This window comes from Lepidochelys kempii, chromosome 2 (genome assembly GCF_965140285.1).
Source record: "Lepidochelys kempii isolate rLepKem1 chromosome 2, rLepKem1.hap1, whole genome shotgun sequence".
Classification (NCBI taxonomy): Eukaryota; Metazoa; Chordata; order Testudines; family Cheloniidae; genus Lepidochelys; species Lepidochelys kempii.
Window position 1 is genome coordinate 43,612,315 of NC_136381.1, and position 19,093 is coordinate 43,631,407.

Below are 19,093 nucleotides of genomic sequence, written 5' to 3' on the forward strand. Positions count from 1 at the left end.
GTCAATGTTCTGTGTATGCAGATCATCATATGTTACAGATACTTCTGTTTTACATTTCTGCAGATACCTTCGTAGTCACCATTTCTTGGAATCTATCACCTTGCTACTCTCCATTCCAATAACAAGTGCTCATCCTGGTGTGCTTCAGGCTGTCAGAGATGTGTTGAAGTTCCTGGGACAGTCACAAAAGGGCCTCCTCTTCTTCCTGTCTGAGTATGAAGCAACAAACCTGTTGATTAGAGCGCTATGTCAGTTTTCTGATCCAGATCAAGAAGAGGGTCTCCAATCAGATGGTGCCAGTGATGATGCATTTGCCTTGTGGCTCCTGCATTCAACACAGACATTGCAGTGTATTTCAGAATTATTCTGCCACTTTCAGCGGTGCACAGCCAGTGAGGAAACTGACCATTCGGACCTCTTGGGAACACTTCATAACCTTTACCTGATTACTTTTAACCCGGTTGGAAGATCTGCTGTAGCTCATGTGTTCAGCCTTGAGAAGAACCTCCAAAGTCTTATTACTTTAATGGAATACTATTCCAAAGAAGCTTTAGGGTAATTGTATTTTTGTGTTTACTCCTTATTTGAATAAACCAGCTGTCCCCTTTGTAAAGAAATAGATGGCGTAGAAGACAACAAAAGAAAACCTTACGTTTTGATGGTTTTGCAGAATTACCATTGATTCAAAATAGAATTACAGCATAGAAATTGCAGACATCTTTTGAAATCAGATATCTGTTAGCATAGAAACTATATAGTCATCAAGAAAAATGTTTGGTTGTTTCACTATAGGTCAGTTTTTTAAAAAACTATAAAGTATTAGGCAGTGTTTTATCCAAGTTTACTGTTTGCCTGTGAAACCAGTTATAGAATCGTAGGGTTAGAAGAGACAGCAAGGGTCATCTAGTCTAACCCTCTGCCAAGATGCAGGATTTGTTGTGTCTAAACCATTCAAGATGGGTGGCTATCCAGCTTCCTTTTGAAAACCTCCAGTGAAGGAGCTTCAACAACCTCTCTAAGCAGTCTCTTTCCTTGTCCTACTGTCCTTACAGTTAGGAAGTTTTTCCTGAGATTTAATCTAAATCTGCTATGCTGTAGTTTGAACCCATTGCCTCTTGTCCTGCCTTCTGTGGCAAGAGAGAAGAACTTTTCTCCATGTTCTTTTTTTTTTTTTTTTTTTTTTATATGGCAGTCTTTCAAGTATTTGAAGACTGTTTTTATGTTCCCCCTTAATCTTTTCCAAACTAAACATACCTAGTTCATTCAGCCTTTACTCATATGTAGGGCCCTACCAAATTCACGTCCATGAAAACACATCACGGACCATGAAATTTGGTCTCCCTCTGTGAAATCTGGTCTTTTATGTGCTTTTAGCCTATACTATATGGCAGTGATTCTCAAATTGTGGGTTGGGACCCCAAAGTGTGTCATGACCCTGTTTTAATGGGGTCGCCAGGGTTGTCTTAGACTGCCTGGGGCCAAAACTGAAGCTTGAGCCCCACAGCCCATGGCTGAAGTCAAAGCCTAAGGGATTCAGTCCTGGGCAGCAGGGCTCAGGTTACAGGCCCCGGCCTGGAGTTGAAGTCCTTGGGCTTCAGCTTTGGCCCCCTCCAGGATGATGGGGCTTGGGCTTTCGCCCTCCCACCCAGGGCAGTGGGGCTCAGGCTTCAGTCTCTTTCTCCCCTTTCACTCCCGGGTCATGTAGTAATTTTTGTTGTCAGAAGGGGGTCATGGTGCCATGAAGCGTGAGAACCCCTGCTTTACAGATTTCTCGGTGGAGACCAGCGTTTCTCAAATTGGGGTCTTGACTCAAAAGGGAGTTGCAGGGGGATCACAAGGTTATTTTAGGGGAGGCTGTGGTATTGCCATCCTTACTTCTGCACTGCCTTCAGAGCTGGGTGGCCCTCCCACCCAGGACAGTGGGGCTCAGGCTTCAGTCTCTTTCTCCCCCGCTGCCCCTGGGTCATGTAGTAATTTTTGTTGTCAGAAGGGGGTCATGGTGCCATGAAGTTTTTCTTCCCTGAGTGTAGCACCGTACATTTGTCTTTGTTGAATTTCATTGTGTTGTCTATAGCCCAGTTCTCCAGTTTATCAAGATCCCTCTGAATTTTATCTCTATCCTCCAAAGTTTTGGCAACCCCCCCAAGCTTTCTGTCCTCTGCAGATTTGATCAGTATGCTCTCTGTTCCTACATTCAGGTAATTAATAAATATGTTAAATGAGACTGGACCCAGAACAGATCCCCGTGGAACCCCACTTGAAACCTCCCTCCAAACCCACATTCCATTCATAGTTACTTTTTGTTTGCAGTTGTTTAACCAATTATATGTATCCACTTAATGGTAGTTCCACATAGCCCACATTACTTCAGTTTACTTACCAGAATGTCATGTGGAACTGTGTCAAAAGCCTTGCTGAAGTCCTGATTTATTATGTCCACCACATTCCCCCTATCCACCAAACCAGTTACTTTGTCAAAGAAGGAAATCAAGCTGGTTTGGCATGATTTGTTGTTAGTAAATCCATGCTGGCTGCTAGTGGTCACCCCTTCATCCTCCAAGTGTTCGCAAATTTAATGTTTTAAACATTGCTCCATTAGCTTCCCAGGAATCAAAGTCAGGCTGACTGGTCTATAGATCCCCGACTCTTTCCCCCGCTTTTTAAAGATGGGCACTATGTTAGCCTTTTTCCAGCCTTCTGGGACCTCTCCTGTCATCCACGAGTTTAAATATTATTGCCAGTGGCGCCAAGATTTCTTCAGCTAATTCCTTCAATACTAGGGTGACCAGATAGCAAGTGTGAAAAATCGGGATGGGGGTGGGAGGTAATAGGAGGCCATATTTAAAAAAAAAAAAAAAAAGCCCCAAATATTGGGACTGTCCCTGTAAAATTGGGACATTTGGTCACCCTCTTCAGTACCCTCGGGTGAATAGCATCTGGCCCTGGTGATTTGAATTCATTCAAATTGGTCAGAAGATCTCTGACGTGATTTTTACTTTTCCCAATATGCATCCCTACCCTTTATTGTCTGTGGTAATTTCACTAGTTGCCCAGTCACGTTATTTGTGTCTAACATTACTTGCCAGCTGAAACTCATTCTTTGCCTTGGCTTTCCTGATTGGAGACTATATGGTACAAGAGATGATTTCCCCCCCCCCCCCCCCCCCACACACACATCACAAGTTTCCCCAAATCTTGAAAATGTCACTGTTTTTCTGGAGAGACTTATGACTTGAGGAGCAGATTTGTTTATTCCTTTCTTGAACAGCACTAGTGAAGCAGCGTAAGAAAATATACTCACTGTTTGCTTGAATATAGCCAATGCTATCCGTTTCCCTTTTCTTTGAGTACTGAAATTTCAAAAAGGGAAACATAAGAAATGTATAAACTATATAAGTAGCAATTACTGTAAAAAAAAAAAAACAAACAGACCAGATATTAATTATATTTTGATCTCTTGCCAATTGTTCTAGCTTTCAAAAACTTCTATAAAGAGAGAGTGATTTTTATTCCACAGTATGAAAATTCTGTAGGTGAACTTGTAATGAAGATAGAGTTCTGCAGGCAGATTCATAAAATCTTAGGAGTGAAAAAATCTATCAAGTATCCAGTGTGCTAGCCTAGAATTTAAGAGGAAAATCCTGTATCCTTCTTTCAGTGACTCCAAGTCCAAGAAGTCGGTTGCCTATAATTATGCATGCATACTTGTTTTGCTGGTGGTTCAGTCTTCCAGTGATGTCCAAATGCTGGAACAGTACTCAGCGCCTTTATTGAAGCTTTGTAAGGCAGATGAAAATAACACCAAATTGCAAGGTACAGTATGTGTCATTATCAAGTGAATTGTTCAGAATGTATAGAAAATTTTTTTGTAGGTTGGTAATTAGTACTTCATGATCATCTGGTTTTGACAATGGGTATAATGAAGTTCCCTTTTTAGCTGTGTATGATTAGGTTGAGTCATTGAAAAGATGTATAATTTTTTCTGTTATACTAATATGAGTTCTTCAACTTGAGTAGCTTCCAAGTTTATATTTTATTTAATATTCATTACCAAGAATATCTGATAATTGCAGGAAATTTGCACTCTTTGTTGGAAATACACCTCTACCCTGATAGAACGCTTTCCTTGGGAGCCAAAAAATCTTACCGCGTTCTAGGTGAAACTGCATTATATCGAACTCGCTTTGATCCACCGGAGCGCGCAGCCCCGCCCCCCCGGAGCGCTGCTTTACCGCGTTGTATCCGAATTCGTGTTATATCGGGTCACGTTATATCGGGGTAGAGGTGTAATTAGGAAGGGAAGATTTAGCAAAAATAGGGAGTCAGTGGCTGATTCTTACTTTGGCTGTTTTTTAAAATTTTTCTCCCACCAGCCCAGAACTCTGGGCCCCTCCAAACATAAAAGGCACCACTAGAAACCAAAAATTTTCAATACAAAACTTTTAGTTCATCAGTTTTTCCAGTTACCAGTCTCTTGCCCAAAGACAGATGTCACTCTACCCAGGCATATCATGAAATCCTTCATAAACGATTCTTCAGCTTCCAGCTATTCCACCTGTGAACCCCCAGACTGGCAGGTTAACAAATCCAGGTTGTTGTGGACCAAGGAGGGAAGTGAACACCAGAGTTGAGGAACTTTGATGGAGAACGCCCTGTGGCTGGGTATGGGGTTTATTTGGGCATTTAAGGAGCAGAAGATTTTGATTTGGTTTGTAATTACCAATTTTATATGACTGTCTGCGTGAAAAGAATGTGCTGCTGTTTTGGTTCTGAATGGCTTTGGCATTGTATTTTTAAAGGAAATTGCGGCCCCTGGAGTCCATGAGGGGTTTTCTTTAGAAGTGTTTGTTTAATATCAAATAAATAAGAAAAAAGCATTTATAATTTAGTTTTACATACAAAGTGATCACAAATTGTTTATGTGTATGAGTAGGAGTAATGAAAACAGGGACAGGAGTGTTTCTAACAGATAATAACGTGTATTGATATTGTTTCCAGAACAAATCTCTTCATTAGGGACATTCCCCACAAGAATATTCCTAGAAAGGGAAAAATGCCTTGCTAATCTAGCACTGTTCCAGGTGTTCACTTTCATTCCATTTAGAAGGTGATTAACCATAAGACGGTCATATGCCAAAAAATCATTTCAGCACCAACTTGCATGAGCTGAATACTATAGCGTTCAAATCAGATGCATGTCCTGCCTTAATGTGATTTTTTTTCTTCCTCATTATATTAATGAAGATCATTAAAATCCCTTCTGCTTATGATTCTTACTATAGCTCATACCTAGCAAATTTCATCTAAGTGCATAGCATATTCTGTATCAATTAAAGCACGGGTTTATAAAACAAATACAATTCTAATTTATGACCTTTCTGTTCACCAAAATATTCTGTCTTGTTTTTTAGAGCTCTGCAAGTGGCTTGAACCTTTGAAAAATCTTAGATTTGAAATTAATTGTATCCCAAATCTCATTGAATATATTAAACAGGTTAGTAAAATTTTTGATACAGATGTTACTTTGTTTGGGAATGTGATATTAAAAGCTTTTGCCTATGCAGTCAATCTGTGCTTCCATTCTTGATGTCTCAGTCCAACATTTGCAAAGTCTGTGATTTCCATAGCAGATTGTGATGCCATTGAAATAGAAGGAAGGAGTAGGCTGATTATGTAAGAGGAAGCAGTCTTAAAAGTTGCTAACAATCTGGCAGTAATCTCTGATAGAAGATGACATACGGAATTTAATGCGACAGTTGGAAGTGTTTTCCTAAAGTATTGTATGTTTGTAAATTTTGACAGGGCTTTTTCTGCAACTGAAGAGCATCAGTATTTGGCAGCTTCATTCATGCCCATGAGTAGAACATAGACAGAGTGAAGCAGGTTTTTGAAGAGCTGGAAGAGTGAATGTCAATAAGATCCAGCTTTCTTTAATGATCCATAGCCGTTCTGACTCTTCTGTCTTTATAACAAATAATGGCTTTAATTTTTTTTTATATTGTGATGGCTAAATAGTCTTCTGACATGATGTAGATTAGTAAAAAAGGTTAGTGTAATGTATCAAGCATATCTTAGTTGAAAATTAGTCCATTGTAATATATGTTCTTTATTATTTTTTAATAGAATATTGATAGTTTGATGACACAGGAAGGAGTTGGTCTTCTTACTGCACTCCGTGTTCTTTGTCATGTTGCATGCCCGCCACCTCCTGTTGAAGGTATATTACAGATCACTTCCTGATACATAAAACCCAGTCTTCTAAGTAACTGTTATTTAATCACACCTGATAAAGTCTGATTTAAATATAATTGATATGAGATGTGTGAAAGTTAATTCCTCGTTCCTCCCCCGCGCTTTTACAGGTCAACAGAAGGATCTTAAATGGAACCTTGCAGTTATTCAGCTCTTTTCTGCTGAAGGAATGGACACCTTCATTCGTGTTCTGCAAAAGTTGAACAGCATTCTTATTCAGCCTTGGAGGCTCCATGTCAACATGGGAACCACACTTCATAGAGTTACTACCATTTCCATGGCGCGATGTACACTCAATCTCCTTAAAACCATGTTAACTGAGCTCCTGAGAGGTGGATCTTTTGAATTTAAAGACATGCGTGTTCCTTCAGCACTTGTTTCTTTACATATGCTTCTGTGTTCTATCCCTCTCTCAGGCCGTTTAGATAGTGATGAACAAAAAATTCAGAATGACATTATTGATATTTTATTGACCTTTACCCAGGGAGTTAATGAAAAACTTACAATCTCAGAAGAAACTTTGGCCAATAATACTTGGTCTTTAATGTTAAAGGAGGTCCTCTCTTCAATTTTGAGAATTCCTGAAGGATTTTTCTCTGGACTTATACTGCTTTCAGAATTGCTGCCTCTTCCATTGCCCATGCAAACAACTCAGGTATGATTTTAATTAAATTAGCAATTTAATAAATATTGTCCATACTTCCTTTAAAGATCATGTTCTTGTTGAGGAGAAGACCGAGGTGAATAAAAGGGTCGATTGAGACTTATAAAAAGGGATTTGTAATCAAATAGGTTGTTTTGAGGTATATTTAATTGTTCATCAGAAATGAATTTGTGCATGTTTTGTGTTAATTTTAAACTTCCCAAATAAGTGGAGGTTTGTAGTCAGTCTTATATTGATTTTGTCTGTTATTTAACTAGCTAGTTTTCTGGTATCCCATTATATTACTTAAATTATTAACCTTGCAGCTTTTGTATCCAAAACTAGGAGCTGAAATGGCTGCATAGAGATGTTTGGACTTTTCAGTGTACATTAGTACTGGAAGAGGTGGGAGTTTTAATGTTCAATATTTGATGTTTAACAAAAGAATAAAAATAAACAGCCTCATTGTGATTGTGTTTACACTGGTGTGAGGTTAGGCTAGGCCCCAAAGGAACACCTAATCTGTTGAGATGACTATTAGTTTAATTTGCAGTTTAGGGCCAGATTCTGTCTTGAGATACATGCTTGCAAATCTCATTGATATCACTAGACTTGTGGGCAAGTATCTGAGGAGGGCAGTATTTGGTCCTGAATGATTTTCTTCTGTAAAGCAAAAATCTTTTAAAGAGCCTGTTTATACTTTTTCCACAGGTTATTGAACCACATGATATATCGGTGGCACTCAACACCAGGAAACTGTGGAGCATGCATCTCCATGTTCAAGCCAAATTGTTACAAGAAATAGTTCGATCATTCTCTGGTTCAACTTGCCAGCCTATTCAGCATATGCTGAGGCGTATTTGTGTTCAGTTGTGTGACTTGGCATCACCAACTGCTCTTCTTATTATGAGGACTGTATTGGATCTGGTTGTAGAAGATCTACAAAGGTATCTTTGTTCTCCATGGCACGAAGATTTTTTTTTAATAGTTGTTGAATTCATCCCTTTTTCTGCAGTTATTTTCTTAGGTGAAGAACACTGAATTTTAGGTACATTTTTAGTCCATTACAGACGTGGATTGAGTCCTCAATCCATGTCTGCTACAGTATCCTGTGTTGCCAAACAAGCAAACAATATATTATTTTAATGTAAAGAATTTCACATTATTGTATGTTTATAGGAAATATTTGGGAGAAATTGAAACTAAATTATGAGTAGTATTTAAAAACATCTATCTGTATATGCTTAGGTGAACTATAATTTGTTAAATTGATAATAATGAGTTTATATGCAATATAACCATCCAAGTAATGTAGTAGTTGTGGTAGTTTTCCAGAAATATAAATTAAGATAGAAATTTCTAAATACGTTACATCAATTTTAAACATTTAAATTATGGTTTTTGCTTAAAATACAAACTTTTAAATCTACTAAAATGAAGATGGATGTACAATATAGTTAATTTAATAACTTTCTAATATGTAGGAACACTGCTTTTAAAGTGCATTGATATTGTTTCAGCAGTACAGAAGATAAAGAGAAACAGTACACTGGCCAGACTACCCGATTACTTGCTTTACTTGATGCCTTGGCTTCACACAAAGCTTGTAAATTAGCCATTTTGCATCTAGTTAATGGAACTATTAAAGGCGATGAAAAGTATGCAGAAGTTTTCCAGGAGCTGTTGGCTTTAATGAGATCTACTGGGGACAATGTTATTCATCAGCAATGTGCTGAATATGTAACATCCATTTTGCAGTCTCTCTGTGATCAGGTATTTTATACAGTTAAAATAAAAATTACTGTATTTATAAATAATCTGGTGTGTATGTGTGTGTGAGAGAGAGAGAGAGGGGAAAACAGTAGTACACAAATTCTAGATTGCTGTGGTTATGTGCCACTGAAAAGGATTTTCTTTACATTTGCAGTAGTGTCTTGAATGTTATATGTAATCTTGATGCCTTGATAATTTGAACATTCTTAATTTCTGTTCTCAGATGGGAAATGTTGTGATAATTTTATCAGTTCTTGTACTGCCCCTTAGTTTTTTAGCACATTCTAATGTTCATGTTTTGTTTTTCTTAGGGTACGAACTCTGTGATGTTTGCACTTAGGTGTCTGTTTTCCAAAAAAAAATGTTAGGGAAAATTACTGTTAAAATTTTGTGGGGAGAGTTAGATTTATATCATATGATGCAAATAACCATTGATGGCTGTTCACTGGCTTCTTTGAAATGGGTTTGTTCTAAGTGCTGATCTCAGTGAACAGGTGTCCACATATACAAAAACCACTTTTGCAACCAGAACCCTTGTTTGGCATCAGTAGAGACCAAGAACTGAATGGACATGGAGACTGAATTATCCTCTTCACATGAAGATTTTGGCACATGAATGGCATAGGGGAAGCTCACGCTGACTTTGCTTTACCTGATCAATGAATAAATAGATCTCTTCCTCCATGCTGTCAGCCTGAAGCCTCTTACAAACATAAATACTAGTCACATGCTGTTAGCATAAAATTTCAGCATTAAGAAAATCAGTCAGGTAAAAATAGTCAGTAAAATAGGAAATTTAATCTGAAAACTTCATATTTAAGAAATAGACCATTTAGGGACACACCTTCAGTTAGGTACATGCATACATTTGCATGTGTGATTTATGTGCAGACACCTTGAGTTGTGTGTACAAAGGAGCCTTTGTGCATGCTTAGTCAGTAAAGAGGTTAATTATCCATTTGTTTTTATACATCATGTGTCTTACCTTATTTTGTGTATCATGAATTCTTCAATATGCAGGAATCAGCATGGTTTTAACCTTTCCAGAAGGTATAAGCAATTCTAAGACTTATCTCAAATTATTCACCATGGTTGATTTAACTCTTTTTTTGTGACAGAGAGGGACAACTCGAATGAAAATTATATATACACTATACTTTTTTAATATTTATAAAAATATATAAAAGTGTGTGTGTGTATCTATATATTTTTATATATATATAAAAAAGTACAGTGTCCCTGTGCATGTTTGTCTCGTCAGCCCTTTCATGTTATGCAGCTCTATCTCAGTCAACACAGCAGATGTTTAACAAATCATTCAAAAACAATGTTCTAGCAGTACTCTACAGTAATATCTTAGCCAGCATTTTCATCCTATATATCGTTAACAAAACCGTAATTGTTTGTATCACTTAAACACTCCTTTTTTATTTTGGATTTCTTGTGTTGCTTACCAACCAGTAAAACAATAAACCTGACAATTTGTATTTTAATTTTGAATACATTCTTTTAAAAATCCAATACACTTTAAAGTTTCTAAGTAGCTACTGAGCAAATCCATTGTTTTCTTCATGAACATTAAAGTAAATAGTCTAAATGCATGGTCAGTGTTTACCATCTCTACACATAATGGATATTTTAATGGTTATAAAGTAGTCATGGTTTCTCTTTACAGGACATTGCACTGATTTTGCCAAGTTCCTCAGAGGGATCTGTTTCTGAATTAGAACAGCTCTCCAATTCATTACCAAGCAAAGAACTGATGTCCTTAATCTGTGACTGTCTGATGGAAACACTTGCTAATGCAGAGACCAGTTATAATTGTCTCCTGACATGTATCAGAACCATGATGTTCCTTACAGAGCATGATTATGGATTCTACCACTTAAAGAGGTACTGTTTTATAAGTGATTTTGAATGACCTTTTATCATCTAGAATTTTAAAATCAGATCAAGTTTTTGAAACAAAGATGTAGAGAGAGAATATTTTTATTCTGACATATTATTTGTATTACAGTAGTGTCTAGTGGCGCCAAACATGATTGGAGTCCCACTGTGCAAACACATAAGGTAGTTCCTGCTCTGTAGAGTTTACAATCTAAATAGGTAAAACAGAAAAAGGTGGGAGGAAAATCAGAGGCACAGAGATGTGAAGAGACTTAATGACGGCCACACAATAGGTCATTGACTGAACCAGGAATAGAGCTCAGCTGTTGTGAGTCCCAATGGAGCATTCGAGTCACTGAACTAGTTGTAGTTATCATTTTGGGGGTGGCGGTGCAATTTTTGTTTCTTGGTTGCCAAAAATATTAAGATACTAATTTCCTGTGCCAAAAGACTTCATGCTGAGAAAAACTTAAATTTTTCCATAATATGGAAAAATTTCAAGCGGGACAGTTAAGAGATAATGAGCTTTGACTAGATGGGTATTGAGCTGCTAGTAGCATCTTTTTGTTCTCTGTCATCAAGTGGTGGTGTGTTTTTGAATAATATTTCCTTAGTGAGAATGGATACACAGTGGCTGTCACGCTGCATCACAGGAGAATTTTAGTTAAATCTGTTCTACACAATATTCTGTTACTTCGATTATTTTCCTTATATGCAACTTTTTTTTTAACAATGAAATAAAATGCAGCAATTGCGAGATGTGGTATAAACACTAGGTAATTCTCCCCCCCCCCCCCTTTTTATTACGAAAACAGCTCTCTAAGAAAACGCAACCATGCTCTGTATACCGTATCAAAGCGAGTAATAAGTAGCTTTAGTAAGGATACAGGTGAACTGGCCTCTTCTTTTTTGGATTTTATGAGACAAATTCTAAACTCCGACACACTGGTAAGTGATTATATGTTGAACGCTTTTCAAATGTTTTAGAAGCACTGCTTTTGTTACAGGTATCAGAGGTGATGTAAAAGTAAAAACTGCTGGCTCAGAAGACATTTGGCTGTGTAGTTTTGGATATAATTTTTTTCATCAATAATTTAGTGCATCCTTTATCGCTTAACAAAACCCGCTACACGTTGCAAAGAATGTCTGTTAATGAAGAGTAGAACTTTTATCAGCATGTGAAGAAAGTCTAGTTGCATTCCTCAGGGACAAAATGCAGTCTTCTGGCCTTCATATATTTTTTTCATTAATTTTACATATTCTTAATGTTTGGAATGCTTTCCCATATTTCTGTTCCTATTGTGGTATTTCTATAAGCAGTTTTCTTCATCTTGCAAATTTACTGAAGTTTAGAAATAGATTCCCTTTTATTTTTACATTAATTTCCCAATTAAAAAACACAGTTCAGATGTATGCATGCTTGTCATAACCTGTCAGAGCAATTTCAAAATACTTTGGGTGAAACGTTACAGATTTGGTTATTAACTAATAGGAGACAGTAGCTGTAATGTGGTGATAGTGAAATATACCTGTGGGAGAGAAGTTATCCGTAGAGATTTTTTGTTTTTTGTTTCTTAAACAGAATTTGTAATATTAGGGGCATGTAAGTATATAAGACCTTTTTGCAAATTGATTCTGCAGAGTTCCTTAAGGATGGTTTCTGAGGTGATCAGTGTGATATTGTATCCAGATTTTGGATTGGAGTCTTGTCAAGATAGAGATTTGCTGTGTTTCTGAGTTTTTTTTTAATTAAAAAAAAAAAATCCTAAAATTAACATGTGGCTAGAAACAACCTGAAACATTATTAATGCTCCGATACAAACCTATTTTCAATGTACAGTACATGGGGAAAAAAGGAACCTCTTGATGGGATGAGCTAACCATGTCCTTTTGAGTATACTTTATTTAATGATATATTTTGTGTGGTTTTTATTTTAAATCACTAAATATAATATATATATATTTATATTTTTAAAATCTTCCTCTGAGATTTTGGTGTATTCTCTCTCCATTAGTTGAGCTGCAGTGTTATCTTTTGTTTTTGTTTACACATGTCTGGCGTGGAGATAATGGTTTCACTAGATATCCACCAAAAACTATTTTTGGAGGAAATCCAATGAATTTCCATATTGTTGTATTCTGTGCTAAAGTCTGTCTGGATAGCTGTAGGTTTTGTAATGCTGTCACAAGATCTAGTTTTTGATGTTTTAAAAAAAATTAGCTTTTGCATGTGTGTGTTTGTTTTTGTTTTTTTTTCCCTCCCCCCCCCAGGGATGTTGTGGAGATGATGGAAGTCTTATGGAAGTAGATGGTTCCCATCCAGCCAGAACACTGGGTCTTACTACTGCAGAGTTAAAACATTTATTACAGAACAAAGAAGAAACTCCAGAAAATTTGCTCCTTGAACTGGAGAAACATGTTTTGGTAAAACAATTTTTGAATAATCAAGTTCATTTTTTGTCCTTAGCGGACCTCGCTTTACAAGTATGTATAGATGCTTGTCTACTTATTAGTAACGAGGGCTCATGTTGATGTGCACTAGCTAATGAAATGAGTAAGAATGATTTTGAGTGGTGCTCAGAATTGTTTGTATGTTGGCTTTATTATTATTTGTACTGTGTTAATGCCAACAGGCTCCAATCAGGGTTTGGGAACCCCTTGTGCTAAGACACTATTTTCACATACGAGACAATAATCCTTTCCCTTGAGAGCTTTATATATGACCAGAGATAACAAGTGAATACAACAGACAGGGAGCATAAGGTGGTAGTAAGATGATTGGTGTGCTGGGACCAGTGTATTAAACTAGCTGCCTAACCCCTGCAGAAGAAGAGCTCTGTGTAAGCTTGTCTCTCTCTCCAACAGCACTTGGTCCAATAAAAGGTATTACCTCACCCACCTCTAATAGCCACTGCAAGTCAGTTGGTAGGTAAACAAAGGCTAGACTCTGAAAGAAGTGGTGACTGCTATTTGTTCTTTTTTTAAGGTACTAGGGTGCCCTCTGCTGTCCTGTCTGCTTTTCTGCATCTGTTTACTTTAGAGTATATATGGATGGATAGAATAGAACGTGCAGAAAATAGTCTGTGAAACATTTTCTTTTCAGTCTGGCAAATGCTTAATGTTGACTGTTCTAAATTTTCCTCTTTGGAAAAAATGTCTGATTGTGATGTCTCTTATGCAGGAACGTTCTAAGGAAGATGACAGCCTTGAATCCTTATTGGACAATGTAGCTGGACTTCGGCAGATGCTGGAATCAGCAGGCGATCCTTGTCCTCTGAGTGACCAAGATGTAGAACCTGTTCTTTCTGCACCAGACTCTCTCCAGAATCTGTTTAACAATAGGTAAAATATTAAATATGTTGGAGGTTGAGTGTGCTTAACTTTTAAAAATGCAACAATTTATGGATTAGTATGTTCTGTGTAGGATTTAATACAGGCCTTTGTTTTCCAGGTTTTATGCTTTATATATAGTACTGTTATTAGTATATCTTTACTGTAGGGGAACAAACGGTATTTGATAACTCCTCCAAATTGAATTTTAAATGATGCTAAGGTTAAGGATTTCTCCCACAGTAGCTCTTACAAAGGTTTTTCATGCTAATTCAATGAAGGAATCCTGTTCTTTTTTCAGGCAGCCTCGCACTTAGATGAGGTGAAATTTAAATATAACACTATTGAATGATTTCATGAGATGCAATTACTATTGAAGTGTTTTTTCAGTTCAGTTTTCTAATTACTGTATTAGCTTAATCTTGTTTATAGTACATTTGCTACTCTTGCTGAATCTTATGTTTTATAATCTGCACTTTCTTGATTGGCCACAAAATACCAAACTTAAATTTCTTTGAATGTAAATGAAACCCTTGAGAGAGCACTTCTGCAAGAGCCGTGACTCCAGGAGTCCATGATACCCCAGTACAATAACCAAATACATTTACAGCAGATATTGGCCTTTAATCAGAAATACATTTGATATTCATTGCTACAGGACAACATATGTGTTGGCAGATGTGATGGATGACCAGCTGAAATCTATGTGGTTCTCACCATTCCAGGCTGAAGAAATTGACACTGATCTGGATATGGTAAAAGGCTTAATTAAAATTGAGAAAAAAAGTCATAAATGTATTCCTTGTTAAGCTGAGAGTGGAATTTGTTTATAAGACATATCAGTTTTCCTTATTGCTTTGTCAATATGTGTCTAAACAGCCTCTACAAAGAAGGGGGAAAGAGAGTAGGATTTTTGAAGCAGCTGAGGGTAGACAAGAAGAGGCCAGCTTCCACCTGACCAGCCTCAGGGCTTTTTAAGAACAGAGATAATTAAAAAAGGAGGGCTGCCAATGGGCATCAATGATGCCATCTAGGTGAGTGGCTCATTCTTTCTGCCCTTGCCCTACAATCTGACACTGGCTGGCGTCCCTTAAAGATTAATACTGCACACATTTAAGTGTATGCAGAAGCAGATAGAAAATCACTGAGGTCCTTGGAATAACTTCCAGAATAGTTAATGTACATACACAATAACCATAGATTTTCAGAAAGCCTTTGACCAGGTCCCTCACCAAAGGCTCTTAAGCAAAGTAAGCAGTTATGGGATAAGAGGGAAGGTCCTCTCATGGATTGGTAACTGGTTAAAAGATAGGAAACAAAGGGTAGGAATAAATGGTCAGTTTTCAGAATGGAGAGAGGTAAATAGTGGTGTCTCCTAGGGGCTGTACTGGGACCAGTCATATTCAGCACATTCATAAATGATTTGGGAAAGGGGTAAACAGTGAAGTGGCAAAATTTGCAGATGATCCAAGATAGTTTAGTCCAAAGCAGACTGCGAAGAGTTACAAAGTGATTTCAAAACTGGATGACTGGGCAACAAAATGGCAGATAAATTCAATTTTGATAAATGCAAAGTAATGCACATTGGAAAACATAATCCCAACTCTCTCTATATATTCACAATGATTCCAAGATCTCTCTCTTGAGTGGTAACAGCTAATTTAGACCCCATCATTTCATATATATATGATAGGGGTCTAAATTAGCTGTTACCACTCAAGAAAGATCTTGGAATCATTGTGAATCGTTTTCTGCAAACATCCACTCAATGTGCAGCGTCAGTCAAAAAAGCTAACAGAATGTTGGGAATCATTAAGAAAGGGATAGATAATAAAACAGAAAAATATCATATTGCCTCTATATAAATCCATGGTATGCCCACATCTTGAATACTGCATGCAGATTTGGTCACCCCATCTCACAAAAGATATATTGGAATTGGAAAAGGTTCAGAAAAGGTAAACAAAAATGATTAGGGGCATGGAACAGCTTCCATATGAGGAGAGATTAATAAATCTGGGACTTTTCAGCTTGGAAAAGAAATGACTAAGGGGGGATATGATTGAGGTCTATAAAATCATCACTGGTGTGGAGAAAGTAAATAAGGAAGGGTTATTTACTCCTTCTCATAACACACAAACTCAGGGTCACCAAATGAAATTAATAGGCAGCAGGTTTAAAACAAAAGGAAGTATTTTTTCACACAACGCACAGTCAACCTGTGGAACTCCTTGTCAGAGGATGTTGTGAAGGCCACGACTATAACAAGGTTCAAAAAAAGAACTAGATAAATTCATGGAGGATAGATCCATCAATGGCTATTAGCCAGGATGGGCAGGGATGGTGTTCCCAGTCTCTGTGTGCCAGAGGCTGGGAATGGGCGACAGGGGGATGGATCACTTGATTACCCGTTCTGTTCATTCCCTCTGGAGCACCTTGAATTGGCCACTGTCAGAAGACAGGATACTGGGCTAGGTGGATCTTTGGTCTGACCCAGTATGGCCGTTCTTATGTTCTTAAGTTCTCTTTCTATATCACTTCTTGGAGCTTTTTGGCACTCAGGTATATAAGTTAGCTAGAGAAACCAAGTTTCTTCCTCTTTTTCATCTATTCATACTGCAGTAGTATTTAGAAATCCTGATTAGGACTGTGCTAGGAGTTGTATACACATAATAAAAAAGATAGTCCTTTTCCCCAAAGAACTTGCAATCTAAAGAAATTAAAGAAAAGTTCATAGTTACAGGCTAAATTATTTGTAAAAACTTCATTTGTCTTTCTACACATGAACTCCAAATTTCGGATTTAAAAGAATCCGTGCTGGGAGAGTATCATAGGTCAGAGTTTATTCCTGGGAGTTACTGCCTTTGAAGTTAGGCGATTGTAATGGAAACAATGACCGATCCTTAGATTTCCATACTTAGAGAAAACGATCAAATATAACTCATCTCAAACTTAATTCTCATTCATCTTTTCGTAGTTTTACCTTCCTTTCTTCTTGCTAATACACAAAGATAGATATTATGTAAATAAACTTTTTCCTCAGCGGAAAAAGGAAAAGTCTCTTCCTATGCCTCCCTCCTGTACAGAAGTCACACAACTGAATTTGTAAGGCTGTTCTCCAGGCAGCATATGGGCCCTGCTGGAGTGCTAATCGCAGCAGACTGTCAAAATCAAAATCTGAACCTTAGGCCCTGCCATTGCTGAGGTCCAGGGCTATACAGGTGCTGCGTCTTTTCTCTCAGGCCATATGACTTGGGTTAAAGGGGCTGACTGTGGCTTTGTACTCCTATGGGGGATTCCAGAGTAGGATGGAACCCCAGCTGAGCTCCTCCCATCCTGCTGCTGGAGCTCCTTCTGCCTCTGCTGCACTTCTCCTGTTTCAAAAATACTGACGTCTTATCCAGTGTTGTTGGTTGTGGTTATTGTGGTGTAACTGTATTCTGTTATTGCAGGTAAAGGTAGACTTAATTGAACTGTCAGAGAAAGGCTGCAGTGACTTTGACTTGCAAGCAGAACTGGAGAGATCGTTTTTGTCGGAACCTTCATCTCCTGGTAGGACAAAAACCACAAAAGGGTTCAAACTTGGCAAACACAAGCATGAGACCTTTATAACTTCAAGGTAAGATGTATTGCTGACTTTGAATCAGTATACAGTTAATGCAGTCCAGCTGAGTGGGAGATACCTTCCTGTGGATAGGTAGATACTTAAAATTGCGATTGATATTGTGTACTAAGAAAAAGCTGTTTTTTGAGCAGTGAATTCAAAGCTATCTAGTTAGGTAGTGAGATATTATGGATGATGCATATTTAAGAAATATGAAGAAGCAAAGACTTCTGCAGAGAGCATGCCTACAACATTAAGCTTCATCGTATCTTGGCAGTTATGTTACAGTTTTTAAATTATGAATTTAAACTTCTACTAAATACTAATACAGAGAATGCCCAACATTCAGATGGAATAAATTCTTAGGTCAGTAAATAATCCTGTTAATTTTGTTTTGCTGTACAGTGGAAAATCTGAGTACATAGAACCTGCAAAGAGAGCACATGTTGTGCCACCTCCCAGAGGAAGAGGCCGGGGAGGATTTGGACAAGGTATTCGACCACATGATATCTTTCGTCAAAGGAAACAGAATACAAGCAGACCACCTTCTATGCATGTGGACGATTTTGTTGCTGCAGAGAGCAAAGAAGTGGTCCCTCCAGATGGGATACCACCACCTAAAAGGCCACCAAAAGTATCCCAGAAGATATCTTCACGTGGTGGGTTCTCAGGGAATCGTGGAGGACGAGGAGCTTTTCACAGTCAGAACAGATTCTTTACACCACCTGCTTCAAAAGGTATGTTGCTGCTTGTCTGAGGATTTGGAGTAAACAGATTACTGTCTAGGATGAAAAATGCTTCTCTAGGCTATGCTGGAGTTAAACCAAAGCTATGTTTAACTGTTCTCTGTTACGGTCTGAGTGATATTTTTGCAAAAGAATTTAGCTAAATCTTCACTCTTTGGTCTCACGCTGTTGTGTGCAACGGCTACAGGAGTGCTTGTAGCTGTAACAGAAAAAAAATTAACTGCTTTGTTACGAAATGATATGGGCATTTGTCAAATTAAGCATAACAGTACTATCAACTTTAAATGCATTTTTATTAGAAAGGCTCCCCTGTCTTGAGGAGGAGAAGAAGAATGTGCAGGGCCCCATGTTTGCAGTGATTCTCTGGCTAGAGATTCTGCTGCAGAATTTAGGCTTTCTTTAAATTAGCAGACAAATAAACCTATATTTGTGACAGTGAAGGTTGCAGCGGGATACATCCATTCCATCCAAAACCTTAAAAACATGGCAGTGAGAAGTTATGGGGATAGATGTGCATTCCTTTCCACCTTTGTATTGTCTACAGCACTGTTAATATAACACTCCAGTGCTCCATAAGGCGTTCTCTTCTACCGCCAACAGGTGCCCAAACTAGAACTGGGCAAGACTTTTTTTTTGTGGTGAATAGCAAATTTGCCAAAAAATGCATTTTGGGGGGCACTGAAACCGTGTGCAAATTTGGTTTGAATTTGGTGAAGTTTCCACTGATTTTTTTTCCAGAAATGCCAAAACTGTTTTGAATTGATGTTTTTGAATAATTGTTTTTCAAGTTTTTCATTTGGTGTGAAAAATTCTTAAGTTTCAGTTCAAACAAACTTTTTTTTGGTTAAGCCACTGAAT

General features: G+C 37.6%; 1 protein-coding gene across 4 annotated transcripts in view; it reads left to right on the top strand.

Annotated features, from left to right (window-relative positions):
• Positions 1–19,093, top strand: part of VIRMA (vir like m6A methyltransferase associated) — a 42,457-nt gene that overhangs the window by 14,477 nt on the left and 8,887 nt on the right. The window contains exons 9-23 of one of the 4 annotated variants that reach the window (XM_073330557.2): positions 64–555; positions 3,659–3,813; positions 5,412–5,494; positions 6,124–6,217; positions 6,363–6,907; positions 7,241–7,300; positions 7,607–7,842; positions 8,416–8,668; positions 10,344–10,561; positions 11,371–11,503; positions 12,827–12,979; positions 13,737–13,897; positions 14,544–14,640; positions 17,338–17,504; positions 17,895–18,226. In XM_073330557.2, coding sequence (XP_073186658.1) covers positions 64–555; positions 3,659–3,813; positions 5,412–5,494; positions 6,124–6,217; positions 6,363–6,907; positions 7,241–7,300; positions 7,607–7,842; positions 8,416–8,668; positions 10,344–10,561; positions 11,371–11,503; positions 12,827–12,979; positions 13,737–13,897; positions 14,544–14,640; positions 17,338–17,504; positions 17,895–18,226 — 3,179 coding nt within the window. Of the gene's footprint in view, positions 1–63; positions 556–3,658; positions 3,814–5,411; positions 5,495–6,123; positions 6,218–6,362; positions 6,908–7,240; positions 7,301–7,606; positions 7,944–8,415; positions 8,669–10,343; positions 10,562–11,370; positions 11,504–12,826; positions 12,980–13,736; positions 13,898–14,543; positions 14,641–17,337; positions 17,505–17,894; positions 18,227–19,093 lie in introns of those variants that run through there. The other 3 variants (XM_073330558.2, XM_073330559.2, XM_078851478.1) reach the window with 3 other exon arrangements.